This window comes from Panthera leo, chromosome B2 (genome assembly GCF_018350215.1).
Source record: "Panthera leo isolate Ple1 chromosome B2, P.leo_Ple1_pat1.1, whole genome shotgun sequence".
NCBI lineage: Eukaryota > Metazoa > Chordata > Mammalia > Carnivora > Felidae > Panthera > Panthera leo.
Genome location: NC_056683.1, coordinates 141,921,420 through 141,945,426, shown reverse-complemented (window position 1 = coordinate 141,945,426; position 24,007 = coordinate 141,921,420). Strand labels below are relative to the sequence as shown.

Sequence of the window (24,007 nt, the reverse complement as noted above, 5' to 3'; positions counted from 1 at the left end):
ACTCAAGTCAAAAACTTTCACACTTGGGAAGGCCACCCAGGGTCACCTTCACAAGCCACCTCATATGCATTCCTAACCTTCCACCACAGGCTTGGTGGGGATGTGTCAGAAGTGCTGCTCCAGTGCAATCTAGTTTCACAGACAGAAAACAAAACAACACATTCAAGGAATTAAAAAAAGTTTCCACAGGTAAGCAAGACGACAAAGATTCAGAAAAATTTGCCATATGAGAAATACAAGGGAACTGACTGGTAAGATGTTAATTTCAGTCCTGATCAGACACGTGTCAGAGAACAAAGTTCAGGGCTCCAGGACTAGAGGCAGGTTCTGAGAAATTAATAAACTTAGTTGAAGGTTTAAAAGTAGAATTTCTGAAGAAGAAAAGAAGAGCCTGGACAACCAAATATATGTGAGAATTTATGATGACCACCCCTGCATGTTAGCTCCACAAAGGTCAGAACACTCAGAAAAGAACCTGCAGAAAAGACCAAGGAATGTAAGTTCATCATCATCATCATACACACACAGAACTATTTACTCAGCTTCTAAAGGAGCCTATTTGTGGTATAAAGAGGGACTTCTACATAGTTCATGTCCCTCAGGAGTTTAGGCTAAATAATTCCTCACAATTATAGATCTGAAACACAAAATGGGACACCCACAAAAAGGAGAACTTGTAAGAATATTCTATAGTTTAAGGGGCGCCTGGGTGGCTCAGTCGGTTAAGCGGCCGACTTCAGCTCAGGTCGTGATCTCACGGTTCGTGAGTTCCAGCCCCGCGTCGGGCTCTGTGCTGACAGCTCAGAGCCTGGAGCCTGTTTCAAATTCTGTGTCTCCCTCTCTCTGACCCTCCCCTGTTCATGCTCTGTCTCTCCCTGTCTCAAAAATAAATAAAACTTTAAAAAAAAGAGTTAAAAAAAAAGAATATTCTATAGTTTTAAAATGGAATCAAGAAGTGCTTAGGGGCAGGCAGACAGGTATGATGCACTCCAATCAACAGTTAAGTTATACGGACTTGAGTCTCCATTATCATCCCTGCGATCCCTGAGTAATTCAGACAGGAAGCACATGACACAACTCTCTGGTCTGAGGCAAGTTCTGAGTGACAGTAGTAACTTGAACTGCACGTTCTGGTTTACCCCTGGTCTTCCATTCGGATTACAGCAGGTCCCTTGAACTTTGAGACCAAAGGCAATCCAGGGATTTCTACACCGTACCATTTAATCCTGAAGAGACAGAACTGTTTTTCCAAAGAACTCATCAGGGTCACAATGTGAGTAAATATTCTTGGATTGCAAAATTCAGAACATGCCAAATGCCTATGGACAGCGATTTTCTTGTGAGAGAACACATTTCATAACATCTGTCAGGGAAGTCAGCATTTGGCGGTTGCTGTTTACATCAATGCCTCAGTCCTGCAGCTGCGGGAACTTTACCGCACAACCATCGGTGTCTTAATACGCCTCAAAGTAACAGGGGCTTCTGTGAAACTGCCGTGCTGGGTCTGCTGCCCCAGGAACGGCAGGTGCTGAGGTCCAATACTGTACTGACATCATATGTTAGCCAGAGGCAAACACGTACACCCAAGAGAGGGTTACTCGTCGTAGTAGGTAAAGACAGAAAGGCGAAGACTGTCAGGAATCCCTCCTCAAGATAAGCCTAGGTGTCAACTTGTCACATAAGCAGAGGAGCAAAAGGAAGTGGCCTTCATTAACAGACTCCATTAAGCCCACGGACGGGCAGGAATGGATAAGTACTGGGTGCGGGACACCCACCGGAAGGCAAACGCACACAGGGCTGATGTGTGGGCTTGGGGTCACGTGCAGCCTTCTGTACCTTTCAGCCCTGAGCGGATGACAGTAGGAGACAAGTCGTCATAGTTGTTCATTAAGCTGATGTCCCCCGAGGTGAAGCTGACGGTGAGCAGCGGCTTGATGTTCTGCACCGGGATGGGATACGCTGCTGGACCATCTGCCGGGACAAAAGTGCTGAGTAAAAAGGAGGCAAGGCACACATGACCCAAATCTAGGACACACTGCTGCAGTCTGGCAAAGGGCTTTAACAACTGCCTGACACTGCAGACCAGACTCTGGACTGGGATGTCACTGAGTAAGGCAACACTGTACATAGCACTCAGGAACTATGTGGGGCCGTCAGGAGGAGCACCACCGGGGAACCCTGGAATGAGAAGCAGGACGGGGACAGATGGCCCTGGAGGCACCAGGTGGGGCTCCTTGGGCTCTGGGGTATGGTGATGAGAACACATGTGAAGATTATTAACTCATGTGTTAATGCGTCATGTTTCTAATGATGTGTAAACATAAATTGTTATTTTAACGTCACATAACATGTAAGGATGGTGGAAAGAAGGATGAAAATAATTTCTTAATCTTGGTCCAATGTACAGAGAAAAGTTGCTTTTCAACACTAATGCCCTTTCATTGGACATTATAGGAAATAGGGAGCCACAGCAGCCACAACGAGTAAGTTTTTACCATAAGAGACTCCAAACCTGGAGAGAAAGCCAAGGTTGGCTGTGGCTCCTAAACAATTCTGCTACATCTGCAGTGCACAGCCAGTATAAAGAAAATTCCGCTCTGTAAGTTCAAGGAGTACTCATGGATGCTAAGGAAGAACTGTGATGGGTCATGTTCTGGATTCTTCCACATGCTGCTTCAAAAGTAAAAGTCAGTCCCTCCCACAGGCCAAGATAAATGAGGGCTCTTTCAGAAGGCCCCCTGCAGGCCTCATACCCATGCCGAGTTCATCCCTGGGAGCCATCCGGAGTGGGCTGGCCTGACATCCGCACACTCGCCCCACCTCAGCCCTGCCTGTGGAGGATCCTCAGGTATTACTTTCCTCTGCTTCATTTTCAGATGCTGTACGTACCTACCTCTGTGCTCAAATCCCCTAGGCCACCAAGAAAAACCCAGCTCTATGTGAAAGGCAAATCCCAGTCATCCTCCAAATTGCCCCATGGCTCTGAGAAGGGAAATGTATTAAAGCAGCAGCCGGGGTCTAAATTCTATCCTTGGACTCATTCTGAACCTGCTTTATAACTTGCTCTCTAGATCTTGTTTTTTCCCCATAATACATGGGGCTAAGTGAATCTGCAGTCAATCTAGTAAAGTTCTGTTTTAAAAGTGTGCTGACAAGTATCCAACCTTGTATAACACGGACTTTATTACTATGAGGCTGGAGAAATAGTCAACACTTCACTCAGGTTGGGGCCCTACTAGGAAAGGGTATGTTTATGTCTCAGATAGAAGCACATTCTCCTTCCCCCAACCCCATGCACCCTGAAACCCTACCCCCAACAGATCTAAAGTTTCTTTCATGTGGGGCGCCTGGGTGGCTCAGTCGGTTAAGCAACCAACTTCGGCTCAGGTCATGATCTCATGCTTGTGAGTTCGAGTCCCATGTCAGGCTCTCTGCTGGCAGCTCAGAGCCTGGAGCCTGCTTCAGATTCTGTGTCTTCCCCTCTCTCTGCCCCTCCCATGCTCATGTTCTGTCTCTCAACAATAAATAAACGTTAAAAAAAATTGTTAAAGTTTCCTTCATGTGAAAATAGTTGTCTCCTTAAACAAACGACTGAATGAATGTGTGAATGTCTCTGGGAAGCATCATGTCTTATATCATGTCTGGGACAAAATGAGAGCATTCCAAGTACCAATGGGGGAAGATGCCGATGGGGGACACAGTTAAAGATCTATTCCCCGGACCAGCAGCTCACAGGATGAATGTGCCCACAGTCACCGGAGAGGGGAGCAGTGCGAGGACAGAAGTCCTGCAGCAGTATGACCAAGTCTGATCTCCTACTATTTCACAATGTATTTTTCCTTAAAAAAAAAAAAAAAAAAAAAAAAGAGGAATGGGGTACTAGGGAAGTGCCACGGTCCTGAGGAGGCCAATGACGAATGCTGCTGTTGGTGATGGCCAGCATCAACATCAAAGGTTTCTGGCTTTTTGTGTGTGTATGTGGGAGGTGTGTCTGTCACATGTGTGGGAGATAAAATGCACTGCAAAAGTGAAGGAGGCTGGAGTCTGAAATCATCCCCACCAAGAGTCTGAAACCTTTCCTTAGGTCCAAATATTAAAAAACTAGATGCCAATTAATCTAAACTGACATTGCTGTGAAACTTACAGGGGAAGACAGGTTCTTCTGAACTGAGAAAAGGAAGTTTCCCCCCAAAAGACAGAAGAGGGGCATGGACAGCAGCCCCATTACTGGCCTGCATTACAGGCAAAACTAATCCTTTTCTCACACAACTAAAGCTACAGGTTTTAATGACATTAGGGATTTGGAACACCACAGATTAAGTTATAGTAATAGCACAGCATTTCTCATCTCCAGCTCTCTTTATTCTTGCTAAGCAGCTAAGCCCCACAACTCCCTAGGGACATGAAAAGGGTCATTTCATGTCTAGCAAAACCTAAGCCAACGGAGCTTCATCCACCTGCACGGTGATTCTGAGAAAAGGGATGGCAGAGGGAAGACAGCCGAATCAAGACCAGACGTCAGGCTGCCCTGCCTTGTGCTTCACCGGAGCTCTTCCCAGTGGGTCAGCGCGCTGCACCTGTGGTGGACTTCACCCTCCTCCTCCGGCTTCCTACCTTGGGGTGGGGAGTAGTCGTCTGAGTCCGTGTCGCTCTCGCTGCTGTCCTCCACCAGGAAGGCGGGGCAGTTCCAGGACATGCTGAGGATGCCGTCGGACTCGTGCAGGAGCACGTGGGCCAGCATCCTGCCGTGGCAGTCCATGACGATCACCTGCCCGTCGGCCGTGCCAAACAGCACCTGCAACCAAGGACGGGAACCCTTGACGGACCAGGAGAAAGGACTGCGGTTTCTGGCAAAACTCATCACCTGAACTTGTGAAGATGTACAAAATATATTTAGGACTCAAAAAACAGAGCAGTTAAGTAGCTGAGGCGATACACAAAGCATTAAGTACCAGAAACTTAGCTGGCTATTAACTTGCAAGCATTTTAGTCCTCCAATACTGAAATGACTAATGGCAAAATAAACACATTTGTTATGGAGTATGGATATTTACAAATACCAGCAAAATCACTGTCTTTTTGCTCACTGTTTTTGTTTTTTGCATGTTTTATTCTTTTGGTTGGAGAAGGAGGGTTAGGAAGAGGGTAATATTTATTTTTCTTGAATGAAAAAAAGCAGCAGTGGAGGTTTGGTAAGAATTTCTCAAATTGAGAAGAAAAACTTCAGGTGTATGTTTGACCAAAGAGAAAATATATTTGGTTATATAAGCAGGTTATCTAACCACATTTGGAAAAGATGCTCCTGAAATAGTTTGTCTAATGTTTTATTTGACTAAGAGGAATAGTCTTTTGTATTAATAATTAATGTTATAATGTGTTAACAGTATTAACACATTCACTGAGTGCTTACTTTGTGCTAAGCACTATATTAAGAGCTTTACCTCATGTACTGTCAAAATAATCCTGGGAGTTAAGTACCAGCACTGTTGATAGAGAGCTCAGATGGGCCTGACACTCTCACTTCACCTGGTCTGGGGCACAGGAATGTGCTGGGGGTGCAGGCAAGTGCATGGGCAGAGCTGAAGCACAGGCAGGGCAGAGGAGAGGTTAGCCCCCCTTCATCGGAGGAACAGAGGCACCATCTCACAGCTGCTGGAAGCCCCCTGACATGAGCTGTGTCTTCTAGCTGGATGACCGACCCCACGGGAAGCAGGACCTCCAGGGGGAGTACACCATGTTCTCTTCTGTTTTGTGTGGTAGTAGTTTCTGCATCTGTTGGCATTAAAACTTTATATCTTTTGTGTTTAATGAGATCCTTGTGTCCATCAGCAACTGATCAGGAGAAGCATGCAAAGTCTTTCCATCTTACAGATGCAGAAACAACCTGAGAGGTCAAGTCAGTTGACAAGGCCATTAGGTAATCAGGCCACCGGGCTCTCTTACTGGAAAGGCTAGGATTTACACAGAGGGAAAGTTATTTAGGGTGTGTTAGATCCTTGCCTCCTTTTGCTATTAAGATTTTGACATTAAGCTCCTTGGGGGCAAAGACTGTCCACAGCTATCTCCCTGGCACCTAACAACTTTGGGCACAGAGAGCACTTAATAATATTTATTATTAAATAAAGTCAGTGACCATCAAAAGGCATTTTTAGTACATAAATCCTGACTATTAAGATAGATTAACTGCAGGGGAAGATATATTTCATTTAAGTAGTAAAACACTCACAGAATTTACAGAGCTGTTTTAGAATAAATCAACTGTCCATCAAACATTCCTCTAGAAGCGCCTGGGTGGCTTAGTCAGTTGAGCATCCGACTTCAGCTCAGGTCATGATCTTGCGGTTTGGGAGTTTGAGCCCCACGTTGGGCTTGCTACTATCTGTGCAGAGCCCACTTTGGATTCTTTGCCTCCCTCTTTCTCTGTCCCTCCCCGGCTCACACTCTCTTAAAAATAAACAAACACTGGGGCGCCTGGGTGGCTCAGTCGGTTAAGCGTCCAACTTCGGCTCAGGTCACGATCTCATGGTCGGGTTCGAGCCCCGCGTCGGGCTCTGTGCTGACAGCTCAGAGCCTGGAGCCTGTTTCAGATTCTGTGTCTCCCTCTCTCTGTGACCCTCCCCCGTTAATGCTCTGTCTCTGTCTCAAAAATAAACATTAAAAAAAAAATAAAAAAAAATTAAAAAATATTCCTTTAAACATGTCTGTATTTTAATGAATGAAAATTTAAAAAAAGGCTCAAACCGTTTTCTCCAGGGGCAATAAGGAATCTATTACTGCACTGGGCTTAAATAAAAAACACACAAACTACTAGGAATACAATAAAACATTTTAGAAGAAGCTGAGTTTTTGGCTAGCAATGGAGAAAACTAGTATCTGCTGGCACGTCTGCAAAGCCCTCGTGCAGCGCTGGCACAGGGATCAAGACACTGGGGGTGGTCAGACCTGCTAAAGCCCTGGATGAGGCACCTGCTGAATGCGCTTGGTAGGCAGTTTTCAATGGTGATAAATATGGAATGTGTCGATCTTCCAGTAATTCGCCAAAATGACCAACACAAAGGGAAAGAGGAGAGGTACTCGCTATATGTTCTCTAGGCCTTTTAGAAAACATGGAGTTGTTCCTTTGGCAACATACATGCGAATCTACAAGAAAGGTGATATTGTGGACATCAAGGGAATGGGCACTGTTCAAAAAGGAATGCCCCACAAATGTTACCACGGCAAAACTGGAAGAGTCTACAATGTTACCCAGCATGCTGTTGGCATTGTTGTCAACAAACAAGTTAAGGGCAAGATTCTTGCTAAGAGAATTAATGTACGTATCGAGCACATTAAGCACTCAAAGAGCCGAGACAGCTTCCTGAAGCGCGTGAAGGAAAATGATCAGAAAAAGAAGGAAGCCAAGGAGAAAGGTACTTGGGTTCAACTGAAGCGCCAGCCTGCCCCACCCAGAGAAGCACACTTTGTGAGAACCAATGGAAAGGAGCCTGAGCTGTTGGAACCCATTCCCTATGAATTCATGGCGTGAGAAATGTAAAAAAAATAAAAGACATCAAGACTGTACAAATGTTTCTTTTAATTGAGTAGCAGCGTGGTATTGTCTTCCCCAAAGAAGTATTTAAAGCAAACTTTATGTCTGAATTCACTGGGGGATGGCTTTATTCAAATTTTGTGGGTTTTGAGGCACCTGGATGACTCAGTTAAGCATCCTACTTTGGGTCAGGTCATGATCTTGCAGTCCATGAGTTTGAGCCCCGTGTCAGGCTCTGTGCTGACAGCTCAGAGCCTGGATCCTGCTTTGGATTCTGTGTCTCCCTCTCTCTCTTCCCTCCCCTGCTTGTGCTCTCTCTAGAGTCTCAAAAACAAACGTTAAAATATGATGGGGTTTTTGTTTTTGCTGAAAGATGTGGTTTATTGTACAATATACTCAATTGATTAGGAACTGCCAGATAGTACCTATAACATTTTATAGTAGTTTGAAAATAGTTCCTCTAAATCACTAAGAAAAAAGGTTTTTTTAAAAACAAATGAAAGGTTATCTGTTGAGATTGCATTTAAGCACGGAAAGTTGAGTACTTGTAATTGTATCAAGTCATAAGTAGCTATGTTTTAAGGATAAAGAACTTCCATTTGAAGCCCATTACTTAAAAAGATTGTTTAAAGCATTCTGGTTCCCACTAAATTGTTTTCCCTGTCATTTCCTGTTAAGTGTTTTTCTATATGGTGTTAGGAAAAATTTGTTTATTGGTAACGCTCTTTGTTGCCCCAGGTCCTTTGCACTTGCCTTTGCCCAAGACTGCCTATGCTTTCTAAAGTTGGTGAATTTCTGATTGTCCTTTGTTCACCTTGCATGTCATAAGTGAACCTTTCCTAATGTATTTTAAGGAGAAAGGAGAGGAATGAAACTGGAATCAAAGGAGAAAATCTGCTTTGGGATGATAGAATTAAATCCCTTATATCTATTACCACGAAAAAAAAAATATGGAATGTGTCTTCTTGTAGCTTTAACTGAGATGTAAATTTATGTATTTCCAAGGAAAAAGATGTGTGGGAACCTATCAGGCCAATGTCATGGGTGATGTCCCCAGCAAGCAGGCTGTTTTTGTCCCCCTTCCCACATTCTCAATTTGCTCACGTATGTTTTGAAGAGCAGCCATGCCTTGGTGCTGGGTGAAGGGGTTATTTGATATAATTTATGACTTCTGTTTCTAATAAAGATAGCTCATTGGCAGGCCACAGCCAGCAGCAGTTACTTTTCACAAGTACCCAGAATTAATATGTACCAATCCCAAACAAGTTTCCACCCCCTGCTCTTATGGGTTCACATTACCCTGGTCTTCCACTGGTGCAATCATCACTATTTTCATACCTTTCTGTGCAATATTTCACTTCTGTCTGACTCCCATGCTAGACTGTAAGCTTTTCAGGGCATGGCCCATATGTGCTCTGCTCACTACTATCTCCCCAGGGACTGTCATAGTTGATGTCACATGGCAGTAAGTATTTGTGAAGGGAGGGAAGAAATGCCTCTGCATTGAAGGATCTTTTGAGCAATGCTCACATTTTTCCATTTTAGAGAAGAACAGTTACCAGACAATAGAATAGACATCTAATTTCTGAATAAAGGACGGGTGACTTAGTGAGGCATCAGTGTTCAACATTACACTAAAGCCAGCCCCCAAATTCCCCGCCATGAATCAATTCCAACTATAGCTCTCCTGGGAAGATAACGCACTATTAAGATCAGAGAGAAGGAAAAAAGCAGCACTAACAGTCTAGTTGTCAAGCGGTGTTGGAGGAAGTTACTCTGTTTGGGAAAAAGTATGTCACAGATAACTTGAGAACACTGACACAACATGAAATCAGATTTTTTAAAAATCTCTTCTATTTCAAGTTCTTTTCATGCCTAAACACTTCCAATGAGACAAAGCTTATGTCAGCAAAGGCCTGTAAGAGAATAAGCCAGAGAAGTCTAATAATAATGAATACACAAACAGGCACATGCGTCAATCTCTGCTTCTACTCCCTAATTCTGGTGCTTTAGATAGGTTGGTGCTGGCTCCTCCTTCCCAGCTGTGTCTCTTCTTCTAAGCTTGGTCCTGGGTGGTCTTCCCTCTCTAGGAAATCACAGTTGTGCTCATGGCTTCAAAGATCCTGTCCAAGGCTGGATCGTGCTCAAGCCTCCCTCCTAAGCTCCAGACTCCCACATCAGACTGACTACCTGCCATCTACACCTGGATGTGCAAAAGGCCCTTCAGAACCAACATGTCCCAGATGAAATGCATGACTTCATCCTTTCCCCAACCTACACACACACACACACACACACACACACACACACACACACACACACACACAGAGCCAGGCCCTCCTGCAGCAAAGACTGTGGCTTGTGTTTTATCTCCAATGTCTAGTACAGTGTCTGGTATAGAACAGGTGCTCAGACATCATGTGTGAAGGCTTTGGGGACCCACCACATAGAATTAATCTCATTCTAACCATGCCCCCACAGCACTTTCAACTTCGCTGTTTTCGCATACCTGTTTCCCGTTAAACTGTGAGCTTCTTGAGGGCAGGTCTGCACCCCCAGGTTCTCATATGTCGCTGGTCACAAGCAAAAATGTTCAGGGACTATTAATAAATGTATTTCTGCCCAAAGCTTTGGCCTTTACTCAAATTTTCCTACAAATGAAGCAAAAAATTCTTTCCTTTCTGTTTTAAACTATCAAATCCTCCCATAAAACTGGCCTCAAAAATACTTGCAATAATGGATAAAGTAAATTTCTGTCTCATATTTTTCCTGCTGTTTTCTCTGTTGGATTGCAGGCTTCATGTCGGGGCAGGGACAATATTCCCTCTGTTACATGTACACCAAGAACCAAACAAGCTGGGAGAAAGCTGCTGGTCCTCAGGCCACACCTGTTCAATGGCTGTCCCTCACTTCAGGCAGTGTTTAGTAACCGTGTACTCCATTCTAAACTATTTTTAGATGTAATTATTTTAAAATATAACACAATTATTACCAGTAATTTAAAATGAACCAAGCCACAAAACAAAGGTGGTAGGAAAAAAAGATATAAAATCATTCACAAGATTTACGTTTTGGAACCAGTGATATGTCATCAGTACTTTTATTTTGGGATACCAGTATTCATCTAAATTCTTGAATAAAAATGATATTAGGAAGTTTCAACTATAAAAATACACACTTCTGTAAATGCTCACCTCTTTTGTAGCAGAGTTTAACTAGTAGCCATTGGAACTAGTTCCAGAAGGAATTGACCTTTTTGTCTGTTTGCTTTTGTGATTTAAAACTAGGGGGGCAGATAACAAAGTGATTAACATTCCTACCAGTAACCTCCACCCTGTTGGTGGCAAATGTCTAAATGTGCCACTGTGGAGACAGGAATGAAGGGACCGTGTCCCTTTGCTCTTTAGAAGGATTCTTCTCTTCAGAAATACCACTGAAGTCAAAATTTATTTTTGAAAGACCTCCCTATTGGGGTTTCAGAGCACTACCTTTCAAATGCTTCAAGACAGACTGGAACATTTTGCAACTAAAGAGTCACTGAAATCGGACAGTTGTAAATGACAGAATTTCTCAACTGATTAACAGAGTATTTCCTGGAGTTTTTTTTTTTAAAGATGAAATGTAATTTCACAGTTGACTATATCAATAATTTCTAAAACAGACATTTTAAGACTTATTCTAGGGCACTTGGGTTGCTCAGTTGGTTGAGTGTCCAACTCTTGATTTTGGCTCAGGTCATGATCTCACGGTTCATGAGACGGAGTCCAGCATCAGGCTCTGTGCTGACAGTGCAGTGCCTACTTGGGATTCTCTCTCTCTCCTCTCTCTCTGTCCCTCCCCTACTCATGAGTACTCTCAAAAATAAATAAGCATTAAAAAAAAAAAAAAAAAGAAAGAAGACTTATTCTGATAAATATGGGAAAGAAACCCCACTAAAAATATCTACAATAAAAAATTTGTACCTTTGGGTTAAACACGTAATTTTGGTCTTTGCACTGCTTCACTGCAGAACCACCTCTTACAAACTAACTCATAAAGGTGACACACTATCCTATGTTTAAAGAGTTTCAGAGAAGGAAAGACTTTCTGCCCCAGGCATCAATTTTGATGTTAAGTAATTCCCACTGTTAGAACATTCTTCTCCAAATCTTTTAGGCTCCATTTTTAAGTTTATTCACCCTTCTAAGATGCCCACACATGGTTTCTGGGGTGGAGGGAAATGGTCTGAGTACACACCTAATTAAAACACACATTTAACTAGAATATTTCCAGAAATCATTGGAAATAGCATTATCTCTGGGGAAACAGAACTAGGTGGCTTGGGGATGGTAGAGGAAATGGGATTTTTCATCATATATCCTTTTTTGAATGTTTAAAATTTTACACCATGTGAATATGGTATAAAAATATATTTAAATATGCACTGAATGAGGTAGAGAAAAGTGTTGCAGGAATACAGCTCTTTATCAGGTCTTTGGAGTAGGGTGAAAATGTGAGATCATGATTGGAGCTGAAGTTGGACACTTAACCGCCTGAGCCACCCAGGCACCCCTAAGATACTTCTACTTTTTCCTTTCCTATTCAAATGCCTTTTATTTCTTTTTCTTGCCTAATTGCTCTTAAATTTCCAGTACCATGTTGAATAGAAATGGAGAGAGTGGTCATACTTGCCTTGTTCCTGATCACAGAGCTAAAACTTTCAGTTTTTCACTGTTAAGCATGATATGAGCTGTGAGATCTTCATATATGGCTTTTACCACGTTGAAGTAATTTCTTTCTATTCTTAGTTTAGAAATTTTTATTATGCAAGTGTGTTGAATTTCATCAAATATTTTTTCTGCATCTATGGAGGGGATCATATGGTTCTTATCCTATATTCTGTTAATGTGGTGTATCACATTAGTTGATTTTCATATTTTGTACATCCTTGCCGACCAGGAATAAATCCCACTTGCCTACTGTGTATTATCCTTTTAATTTGCTGCTTAATTCAGTTTACTAGTATTTTGTTGAGGATTTTTGCATCTATATTCATCAAGGATATTGGTCTGTAATTTTCTTCTAGTGTTTTTGTCAAGCTTTGGTATTAGGGTAATGCTAGCCTCTTAAAATAAGCTTGGAAGTATTCCCTGCTCTTCAAGTTTGGGGGAGAGAGAGAGAGAGAAAGAATGGTGTTAATTCTTTGAATGTTTGGCAGAATTCACCAATTAAGCCATCTGGTGCTGGCATTTTCTTCCTGTGAGGTTTCTGATTACTGATTCAATCTTGTTGCTAGTTATAGGTCTGCTCAGATTTCCTATTTCTTTATGATTCAGTCTTGGTAAGTTGTATGTTTCTAGGAATTTACCCATTTCTTTTAGGTTATCCAAATTGTTGGCATGGAACTGTTCACAGTAATTTCTAATGATCCTTATTTCAGTGGCATTAGTTGTATTATCTCCTCTCTCACATTTTTTTTTTTTTTTTAGATTTATTTTTAAGTAATCTCTACACTCAATGTGGGGCTCAAACTTACAACCCAGACAGAGATTAAGAGTCACACATTCTACTGAATGAGCCAGCCAGGGGCCCCTCCTCTTTCATTTCTGGTTTTTTTGTTTTGTTTGTTTTCATTTAATTTTACCTGAGTCATCTCTTTTTTAACTTAGTCTAAACTTTTGTCAGTTTTATTGATCTTTTCAAAAAATCAACTCTTAGTTTCATTTTTTTATTTTTCTATTTTCCATTTCATTTTATTTTTGCTCTAAACCTCAGTATTTCCTTCCTTCTGCTAACTTGGCCTGAGTCTGTTCTTTTTCTAGTTCCTTGAGTTGTAAAATTAGATTGTTTGAGATCTTTCTTCTTTTCTTCATCATCAGTATTTATTGATATAAATGTCCCTCTTAGTGCTACTTTTGCTGCATCCCATAAGTTTTGGCAGGTTGTGTTTTCATTTTCATTAGTTTCAAGGTATTTTCTAATTTTCCTTTCAGTTTCCTCACTGACCCATTTGGTTAATCAGGGGTACGTTCTTAAATTTTCACGTATTTGTGAATTTTCCAATATTACCTATACTATTCACTTCTAGTTTCATTCCATTGTGATTGAAAAGATACCTAATTTCAATTTTCTTAAATTTGTTAAGACATGTTTTGTGACCCAACACATGATCTATTCTGGAGAAAGTTCTTCATGTGCTTCAGAAGAATGTATGTTCTGCTTCTGTTGAGTGAAATGTTCTATATATGTCTGTTAGGTCCACTTGGTTTATAGCGTTGTTAAAGTCCACTGCTTCTTTATGGATTTCCTATCTGGATATACTGTCTGGTACTGAAAGAGGAGCAGTGAACTCTCCTACCATTACAATATATATTGCTGCTTATTTCTCCTTTCAGTGCTGTCAATGTTTGCTTCATCAGTGTTTTATGTATTTAGGTTCTCTGATGTTCCATGCATATATAATTGTTCTATCTTCCAAGGGAATTGGCCCTTTTTCCATTATATAATGTCTTTGTCTCTTGTGACAGTTTCTGACAAAGACTATTTTGTCTGATATAAATACAGTCACCGTTGCTGTCTTTTGGTTAACATGTGCGTGGAGTTATCTTTTTCCATCCTTTTACTTTCAGCATACATATGACCCTAAATCTAAAGTGAGTCTCCTACAGGCAACATATGGTTGGACCTTGGCTTTTTTAATCCATTCAGCTACTCCATGTCTTCTTACTGGGGAGTTTAATTCATTTACATTTAAAGTAATTATTGATAAGAAAGAACTTACTATTGCCATCTTGTTCATTGTTTTATGCCAATATTATAGTCGTTTTGTCCTTTTTTTCCTCTCTTGCTCACTCTGCACTGGGCCAGGGGGAGAAGCTGTAATGAGTACTGCTATACTAATTCAAACACTATCTCAGTGGCCCCCGGCATGCTGTTACCTCTTTGAGGCAGGTGAGACGGAAGCCAGTGTCTCAGCTGCACCCAGAAAAAAATCAGAATGTTGCACGTATAGTTCAGTTCTTCCCTTTTCTTCCTAGGAAGAAGCTGAGAGCTGAGGTTTTTCTCTCAGTCATATTATACTTTGCTGGGAGTAGTGATTATGGCAAGAGGGTATCTTGAATTTTCCTACCAGCTTTGATGTGGCTGATTTCACATTTAACCAGGGGTGCAGGAGTCTTTCAACTAGTTTCTGGATCTTTCACAAAGGGAGCTGGTCTGTGTATTATTGATTTGGTGTATCTGCTAATAAGGAAAGGAGGGTCCAGGGCTTGCTATTCAGACACCTTGCTCATGCTGCTCCCGCCCAACATATTCTTTAAAAGACGTACCTAATAATCCATTTACATGAATAACTGCCTCCCATCTTTCATTCTTAAATTATATTGTTAAATATAAATTTCAAGAAAGGTTTTTTATTTAATATATTTTATAATCTATCTATACTGTGTGTTCTGTACAGTGATTCATCAATGATATGTGTCCAGAGAAAACAAAGAGCAACGTAATTTTTAAACATCTTAATTACCATTTTCAGTCAACCAAAATAGCATTGACAAAGAAAGTATAAACACAGTAGCTGCACCTGTTTTTGCTAAAGAAAGCTATTTTCTCCTATAAAGAGCTCAACGGAACGTCCAGAATAACAAAAAGGAAAAACCAAAAAAAAACTAAACAGTATCAGTAGTTGCATAAAGATAGCCATGAAGGGTGGGAGGCCATCTGATTTCCTTTCCTAAGTAGGTTTCCATTATTTTCCTTGTTACTCACATCCTCCCTGCCTATTTTGGCAAAAACCATTCTTATATGTGTTCCGTTTAGGGCTTAAGATAAAATGGGTTTCCCTTTTGCAGTATACACTAATAAAAAGTCATGAGAAAATCTAATGGAGGGGCAAGAAAGAAAATCACTCTTTCCAGTGGTTTAGATTTAAATCTAATTTCAAAGTTGTTCCCACAAACTGCTAGGTAGGAGCTCTACTCCATAGGTCCTTTAACCTACTTACAGTCCACTCACAATTGAGGGTCTTTGCCACAGAAACGGATCACTGTGATGTTATTCTAGTGAGTTGGTGGATATTAAACAATAATGATAAATTATTTGAGTACAAGAACTTGTGTGAGAGAGATCTCCATGTTTCTTTCTTGTTGTGCTGAACACAATGGCTTTAAAATCTTTCCAGTGAAGCTAAACCAATATAGTACCTATAATTATTACCTTAAAGGTCCAGATAGAGGACTAGGCACAGTCAGTGGAGTCACTTCAAACACCAGCACTTAATGGGCCAGCAAAGGGAAATATTTTCTCACGGTGAATAAAACGTCTTTGCAAGTAATATATTGTGATTCTTTTTAATTTGGTTTCGTTAAATTTGACTTTTATTCTAGCAAAGAGTTGGCACCATCTATGAGGTAGTCATTAGTTGTATGTCAAATATCAGCCATTTACATTTATACAACATCACTTTTTTAGCTGAGAAAGCAGAGTTTTTACATTACTTTTTAAAGTTTCCTTTATAAATCTTTTCCTATCTTATAGTGTAAGACAAAGTAAAACTTCAGAATGAATATCCATCTCCTCTGATTCAACAGATGTCCTCCTTTAAAGCCATGGGCTAATCCAAGTACCAGACAAGTTATTTACTGCAATCTGACAAGAGCCTTCTTCAAATTAAAGAGGAGGTGTGAGCATGGCTCTGTGGCTATGGAAGGAAATGCCACATTCTGAAGAGGTTTATAATGAAGTAACTCATGCTATTAGGGATTTACTTTAAGTACAGCAAGTTAAAAAAAAAAAAGAATAAAGGGATAAAAAAGCAAATGTGGCAAAATATACAAAGGTTCTTTATTGTATTTACTATTTTTTTTAATAAAGGAGGAATTGATTTTATTTCTTTTTTAAAAACATTTGTTATTGAGAGAGAGACAGAGAGACAGAGAGAGAGACAGAGAGGGTGCGCACATAAGTAGGGGAGGGGAAGAAAGAAGAGGGAGACACAGAATCCAAAGCCAGCTTCAGGCTCTGAGCCATCAGCACACAGCCAGATGCGGGGCTTGAACTCACAAACCGTGAGATCATGACCTGAGCTGAAGTCAGACGCTCAACAGACTGAGCCACCCAGGCGCCCCTCTATTTATTTTTGATATGCTACTGATTTTTTTCTAATCAAAGTTTAAAAACTACCTAATTAAAAAAACCCTACAGGATTATTTATCACTTAGAATACCGGGGAATTAGCAAATCTTCTTGAGTTCCATCTTGGTACTTCAATCATAACCTTACACTTAAAAAGTAAACGAATAATCACGGTTGTCAACTGACTAATGTGTTAAAGTTTTAAGTGTACATTAGTATCTATGCTAGTCTCTTTTTCATCAATTACTATCTTTGAAAAGATGTCGTATAGTAACGATGTAAAATTTTTAGTTTGTAAATTCTTTGAACTACATCAATTAAAAGGCCTGCACCGACCTTTAATGATCCTGCTACACTACCTACCCCGGTCCTGACTGCACTCTACTCCAAATGGGAAATAAGCGTCATATGTTTTGCAAAGTGTGTACATAAAAACAGAAGGTACGGTGGGTACTTTCAGTGATTTTTCTCGTTGCTGTCCCCCTTGTGGCACCAGCAGGATTTAAAGGTGGCGGACAAACTGCTGGACTTGGGATCACCGATCACATCAGCCGACGCCACAGATCAGATCAAAGGAACCACATGATGTGAAAAATTTCCTTTCAGCTGCCAAGAAGAGGCTTGGGATCTACCCTTTGTATCCAAAAGCAAAAAGAATACACCTTCCCTCTTCCTAGGTCAAAAAACACAAAAACAACAGAACGATAACACACCAGAGCAGAGGGTAGAGGACATGATGTTGCCCCACTTATATCTGCTATTTAATTATTTAAGACCTCCTCCTTTGGGGGCGCCTGGGTGGCTCAGTTCGTTAAGTGTCCAAATTCGGCTCAGGTCCTGATCTCAACAGTCTGTGAATTCGAGCCCCGCATTGGGCTCTGTGCCGACAGCTCAGAGCCTAGGGCCTACTTTGGATTCTGTGTCTCCCTTTCTCTCTGCCCCTCCTCTGCTCATGCTCTCTCTCTCAAAAATATATAAAACATTAAAAAAAGAGACCTCCTTCTTTTAAAAAGAGTTTTGGTGTTTATAAACAAATATTACCTCTAGTCATGGAAAACTAAGCCTAGACATTTAGTAAAAAGACGTATTAGGTGAAGAATTCTCATTTCACACAAACAACTGCCTTCTTTTTAAAAATTTTTTTTCCAACGTTTATTGATTTTTGAGACAGAGAGAGACAGAGCATGAACGGGGGAGGGTCAGAGAGAGGGAGACACAGAATCTGAAACAGGCTCCAGGCTCCGAGCTGTCAGCACAGGGCCCGACGCGGGGCTCGAACTCACGGACCGCGAGATCGTGACCTGAGCCGGAGTCGGACGCTTTACCGACTGAGCCACCCAGGCGCCCCCAAACAACTGCCTTCTAAACAAGGACAATTTCTACTGAATATTCTTTTAAATAGAGAAGACTCCTTTATGTGGATATTAAAATATAATCACGATTACAAAAATTCAGCTCACCTACATTTTTGTATCTACTACATGAAGGGAAGTATACCTGTATTTCATTAGGACTGTGAACATCTGGAGCAAATACTTGACATATTCCGACTATGTGACAAGTATTTTTTTCCTAACAAAACACTCCAAAGGAGAAACCACTGGTTATTTATTGTAATTGAAGGTCAAGTATAGTATGTATCCACTGAAATCAGAGTTTTCACTTGTAAGACTGTGGCTACGCAGACCTTCCTCGACTTACCCCCACCCCCACCCCAGGGGGTATCCATTCCTATAAACCCATCATAAGTTGAAAATACCCTGAGTCGAAAATGCATGTAATACAACTCACCTATTGGACATCATACCTCAGCCTGTGATGTTGTATCTTAAACGTGCTCAGAACACTTCTACTACTTCACAGTTGAGCAAAATCATCTAACACAAAACTTATTTTATAATGGAGTGTTGAATCTCTGTACTTTATTCAACACTGTGCTGAAAGGAAAGCCAGAATGGCCGTATGAGTGCAGAAGGGCTGCCAGCATATCAGTCACCCGTCCTTGTGACTGAACGGCTGGCTAACCGGGAGCCACAGCTCCTGCGCGGCAGCAGCAGGAGAGGGCTGCACTAGCCCGGGAAAGATTAAGATTTTTAATTCAAAATTTGAAATATGGTTTCTACTGAATGCATATCACCCTTGCAATATCATAAAGTCAAAATTAGAGAAAGACAGGTATCATATGATTTTGCTCATATGTGGAATTTAAGAAACACAACAGATGAACATAGGGGAAGGGAAGGAAAAATAAGATAAAAACAGAGAGGGAGGCAAACCATAAGAGACTCTTCAATACAGAGGACAAACTGAGGGTTGCTGGAGGGGAGGTGGGTGGGGGGTGGGGTTAAATGGGTGATGGGTATTCAAGAGGGCACTTGTTGGGATGACCACTGGGTATTACATGAAGGTATTATATGCAAGCGATGAATCACTGGGCTCTACTCCTGAAAGCAAGACTACACTGTATGTTAACTAACTTGAATTTAAATTAAAAAAACAAAAACAAAAACAGATGCAACACATAGGAACCATGTTAATGACAGAAGCTGTAAATAAAGATTTTTAACAAACAATCAAAGTATCGTAAGTCAAACCGTTTTAAGTTGGGGACCATCTGTATATACTCTGGAGAAGAAAATGTGGTGTTTTAAACATTTTTATCTTTTTTAAAGTTCATTTATTTTGAGAGAGAGAGAACGTGAGAGCAAGTGAGCACGAGCGGGGGAGGGGGAGGGACGGGGAAGACACAGAATCCCAAGCAGGCTCCATGCTCAGCAAGGAGCCTGATGTGGGGCTTGATCACATGACCATGAAATCATGACCTGAGCCAATATCAAGAGTCAGATGCATAATCGACTGAGCCACCCAGGCGTCCTGAAAATGTGTTTTTAAAGCTCTAGGTCTCTCCCCTTTATTGTATGGGACTGTCCTCATGATGTATTTTCTAAGTTCATGATCATCACACAATATCCTCTGCCATATAATTTAATCATGGTCTGTTATCTTTTGTTGTCTGGATAAACTCTATGAAGTAGTTAATTATATGTACTACCAAAATTGGTGAACAACAAGCATTTGACTTTATGGTTTTTTAAAAAAAACACTGAATTGTGTCCTCATTAAAGGAAATGAGGCTTAAAGTTTCCTTCTTGTGGCTATAAACATAATTTAGGATGTTCATCATGGATATATGTAACAGGCACACTAGATAAAGAGAAGAATTTCAGAATTACAACACAAAAAAGGCTGTTGGCTCAGGATATATAAAAACTGTCATTACTATGGAGTAAGAGGGGCCGGATAGGACACAGGAAGAAAAGGGGGAAACGAGTCTTAGGGCAGGTGATCTGTTAAGGTGCCGTCAGTTCTAGCCTGCTGACCTCAGGCAGCACAGCAGGGCACCAAGCCAGGAGACAGAAAGAGTCATCTTGCAAACGCTTTCATCCCAGGAGATCACGTGTATTTTCTTGGCAGGGTAGCCTAATAGCTAACAATTCTCACCGAGCTGGATTTTCCATACCATGCGTTAGGATTAAACTGTCAATTCACATTCAGAAACTGCTTTGGATTGGAGTAGGAAGAATTCAGGTATTAGGATCCCCATTCAAACTGCTTTTTTAAGGAGGGATAACCATATATCCTGAAAAATGAGAAAATAAAAAATGCCTGTATCTAATCAGCCAAAACTAATGAAATCTCCACACCAATATTGGCAGATGTGAAAACCCCTGCATAAAACAGTATTTTCTATATAAAACAGTATGAATGAAAACCTAATGCTGGGTGCTCCTGGGGCAGGATGTGCAGGGCAAACCAGGAATTTCTCTCATGCGTGTGTGTGGTAGTTGGGGATGGGAGGGAACATGGCATTTCTTGGGCAAGGCCATGGCCTTCACTGTCTCCAGGCACAGAGAGGAGAGAGGCTGGCAGTTCCACACAAAGCATTCCTCCCTCACTCCCTACTTGCCGAAGCTACTGCCCTGAGGACGCCTGGCTACAGGGAAGAATGAGGCGTGGTCCCTGCCCTCACATCTGGTAAGGAAGAAAACACCCAACCAACAGTTACTACAGAATGTGGAAAATGTTACAGAATGTGCTCTTGGCACACAGGAGGTGCTCCTGGAGCACCTGGCTAGCGAGCCAGACTGACTAACTCTGCCTGGGTGGGGAGCAGAGGAAAGGGCAGACTGTGAAGAGTCTTCAAGGATGGGTGGACCCTCCCTGGACAGACAAGGGGCAAGGGCAGAAGGAACATCACGTGCAAAGGCAAGAAAGCAATACGAATTCAGGAAACCAAAGTAGCCCACTGAGGCTAGTAAGTAGGGGAACGGCGGCCAGAGAGAAGGCTACAGAGCTAAGAGAGGTCACATGATGGCCTGGATGCCTTCCCAAATCCCACTTAATTGACAGTAATGAGTATGAAACTCTAACAGAGAGCTGGAGAGGAGGAGGTCAGCAGACAGAGAAGCCAACATCTAGAAACTGGACAGCAGATGGACACATGGTGAGTGACCAAACAGACCAGAGCAAGTAAAGGCCCAATCCCACAGCAAGTTAGAAGATAAGGAGTAAGCTGATTTGTGCCACGGAAGCCAGAGACCCTTCCCCAGGTGGAGGTGAGGGTGGAAGTACGGAGAAAGAACAGGCAAAGTTTCACGTGTCTTCTCCCATCCACACAGACAGCAGGTGCGCATTGTCTGATCCCCTGGAGGGGCTAAATGGAAGCCCAGGGCGAGGGGCCAGACACACACACAGCTCAGGGGCCTACAGTAAAACACCAGCAACTCAATGTGAGAAACGAGCCCACCGCAGTCACTAGGTAAGGTACGTGCAGAAGGACAGACCCAGGCACTGCCTCGCAGTGAAGCCCATCACTTAACAGCACCACCACCCCCGCACCCCAGTGTCCAGGTCATTTTTTAGTCTCCACCTCTAAAATACGAGATGACCAAAGACCACCCAGACATGTGAGAAAAGCATCTAATATGAAAAAGCAGCCAAAACAAAGCCAGAAAGAACCTGAAGGAAAAAGATGGTGAAGAATACAGAGGGATACTTCAGAATCTCCAATTAATATCTTTATATTGTTTCATCCTCTGTGAAATATGAATATGATGCTATTTTTAATTTTCTTTTAATGTTTTATTTTATTTTTGAGAGAGAGAGACAGAGCGTGAGTGGGGGAGAGGCAGAGAGAGAGGGAGACACAGAACTTAGAGTGGGCTCCAGGCTCTGTGCCGTCAGCATAGCCCAATATGGGGCTGAACCCACGAACTGTGAGATCATGACCTGAGCCGAAGCCGGATGCTTAGCCAACTGAGCCACCCATGCACCCCAATGCTCTTTTTTTAAAAGCACAACCAGAAAACAAAAAAAGAGTTCTTGAAAATTAAAAACACCATTAATTTTTTGAAGGTCAAAGAAAACTTGGAAGATATTGCCCAGAAAATAGGATAAGCAGGCAAAGAAAAGAACCTGGGAGAGAAAAGATATTAAAATCAGATCATCAATCTAGAAGGACAGTATCTGAGTAGTAAAGATATCCAGAAAGAGAAAATACCAAAGAGCTAAAAGAATGAGTTGCAAAGGGATTGCCATGTCCCAGCTAAACAAGGGAGGAGACATATAAAGCAAATGTCTTAACATTTCCAATACCCAGAAGACATGTTCCACCAAAAGAGGGTACCACCAAACCACAAAATAAAAGTGCATGATCCCGGAAAAAGGGGCTCCCATACCAGGGGAGACAAGGGAACCAACGCCCAGGGTACCTATTAGCTGTGCTGTTGGCGCGGGGGCCCAAGGGCCATGGGAGGAACAGCACCAGAAAACCATCTCCTGAGTGGTAGAACATATTCTGAAAGGTTTCTAATATTTTGGAGAGTGTAGGGATTAATCTGATTGGTACCCAGACAAATAAGCAGTAAGTAAGGCAACTTTGCTAACTGTGGGCAAAGCCAAGGACTCACGAGGCAGCCATTCAACCTTGGCTGTATGTGCCAATTGTCTATGAATCGCACGTTCACCATGGAACACTGACCACCAACTGTGGAGACAGGAGCACGCAGGGAAGCGGGGCGTGGGAGAGAATAAGGCTGCGTACAGAAAGGGGCATTCCAAGACAACCAACTTCTCATTTTCCAGGTAGGAAGTTAGTAGAGAACACCTGAGGCTCGACAGTCAAGATCAGACAGAACAAGCCTTTAATTCAGAAATATGGAGAGAAACACAAAGAGTTAAAATAAAAAGTGCCTGCCACAGGGAGTGGGAATCCGGGAGCAGGAGTTAGGGAGTGGGAATCAGAGAGTGGGAAACGGGGAGTAGGAATCAGAGTGAGAAGCAGAGTAGGAATTGGGGAGTGGGAATCGGAGTGGGAGTCAGAAAGTTGAAACTGGGATGGGACTCGGGGAGGGGAAATAGGGGAACAGGAATCAAAGTGTGAGGGATAGCACAGGGAACTAAAAGGTGCCTGTGTTGTTTTAAACTTTTTTCATTATAAGCCTACTAGTACTATTTGACTTTTAAAAACTACAGCTCTTTGGGCACCTGGGTGGCTCAGTCAGTTGAGCATCCAACTCGATTTGTGCTCAGGTCATGATCCCAGGGTCGTGGGATAGAGTCACGTGTCAGGCTCCGTGCTGACTGTGTGGAGCTTGCTTGGGATTCTTCCTCTCCCTCTGCCCTTCCCGTGCTTGTGTTCTCTAAAAAAATAAATAAGCAACAAAAACTACAGGTATTTAACAAAAGCTAGTAAACATAAACAGAAAGTTAGAAAGGGACCAGATTGTATAGAGAGGAACCAGACTCATATGTTTATCTTATAGATTTTCCCTCAAAAACAAAATGTTAAGACACAAGCCCAAATTCGTATCTAACACAGACAGAAGCAGAGTGGTCCTGCCCCCTCCTCCCAGGAGCCCCCTCCATCCCTTGCCCCAGGAAGGCAGCTCCACAGTCTGCAAGCCACTGCTACGGGCAAAGGGAGATCTTTAAATAACTTCAACGACCAGGCAGCTGTGTGGTTCAGTCAGTTGAGTGTCTGACTTTGGGTCAGGTCATGATCTCCCGGTTCGTGAGTTCGAGCCCACGTCAAGCTCTGTGCTGACAGCTCGGACCCTGGAGCCTGCTTCAGATTCTGTCTCTCTCTCTCTCTGCCCCTCCCCCACTCATGCTCTGTCTCTCAAAAGTAAGTCAATAAATAAATAAATAAATAAATAAACAAACAATAACTTCAACAACTTGAAAAATCACTCCTTCCCTTACCACACGGGAACCAGGAAGGAGGCAGCCCAGTGTGGCAGAAGCAGCCACCGAGGAACAGAGGGAACCAGCCAGGGAACAAAGCTGGAGAAGAAGGACAGTGGGAAG

The 24,007-nt window shown here is 42.1% G+C and overlaps 2 protein-coding genes across 12 annotated transcripts in view; one reads left to right on the top strand and one right to left on the bottom strand.

Moving 5' to 3' along the window:
- The window catches only part of TULP4 (TUB like protein 4), a 243,338-nt gene that overhangs the window by 37,952 nt on the left and 181,379 nt on the right, over window positions 1-24,007 (bottom strand). For all 11 annotated transcript variants that reach the window (XR_006202924.1, XM_042940183.1, XM_042940178.1 and 8 more), the window contains 2 exons: window positions 4,615-4,795; window positions 1,837-1,971 (listed from right to left, as the gene is read on the bottom strand). Coding sequence is in view for 10 of the 11 variants with exons in the window: in XM_042940183.1 (XP_042796117.1) it covers window positions 1,837-1,971; window positions 4,615-4,795 (316 nt within the window). In the remaining variant the exon portion in view is untranslated. The remainder of the gene's footprint in view (window positions 1-1,836; window positions 1,972-4,614; window positions 4,796-24,007) is intronic.
- LOC122220540 (60S ribosomal protein L21) lies at window positions 7,014-7,560 on the top strand. Its single transcript, XM_042940191.1, has one exon. It carries the CDS (start codon window positions 7,043-7,045, stop codon window positions 7,523-7,525), a length of 483 nt encoding a protein of 160 aa, XP_042796125.1. The 5' UTR covers window positions 7,014-7,042; the 3' UTR covers window positions 7,526-7,560.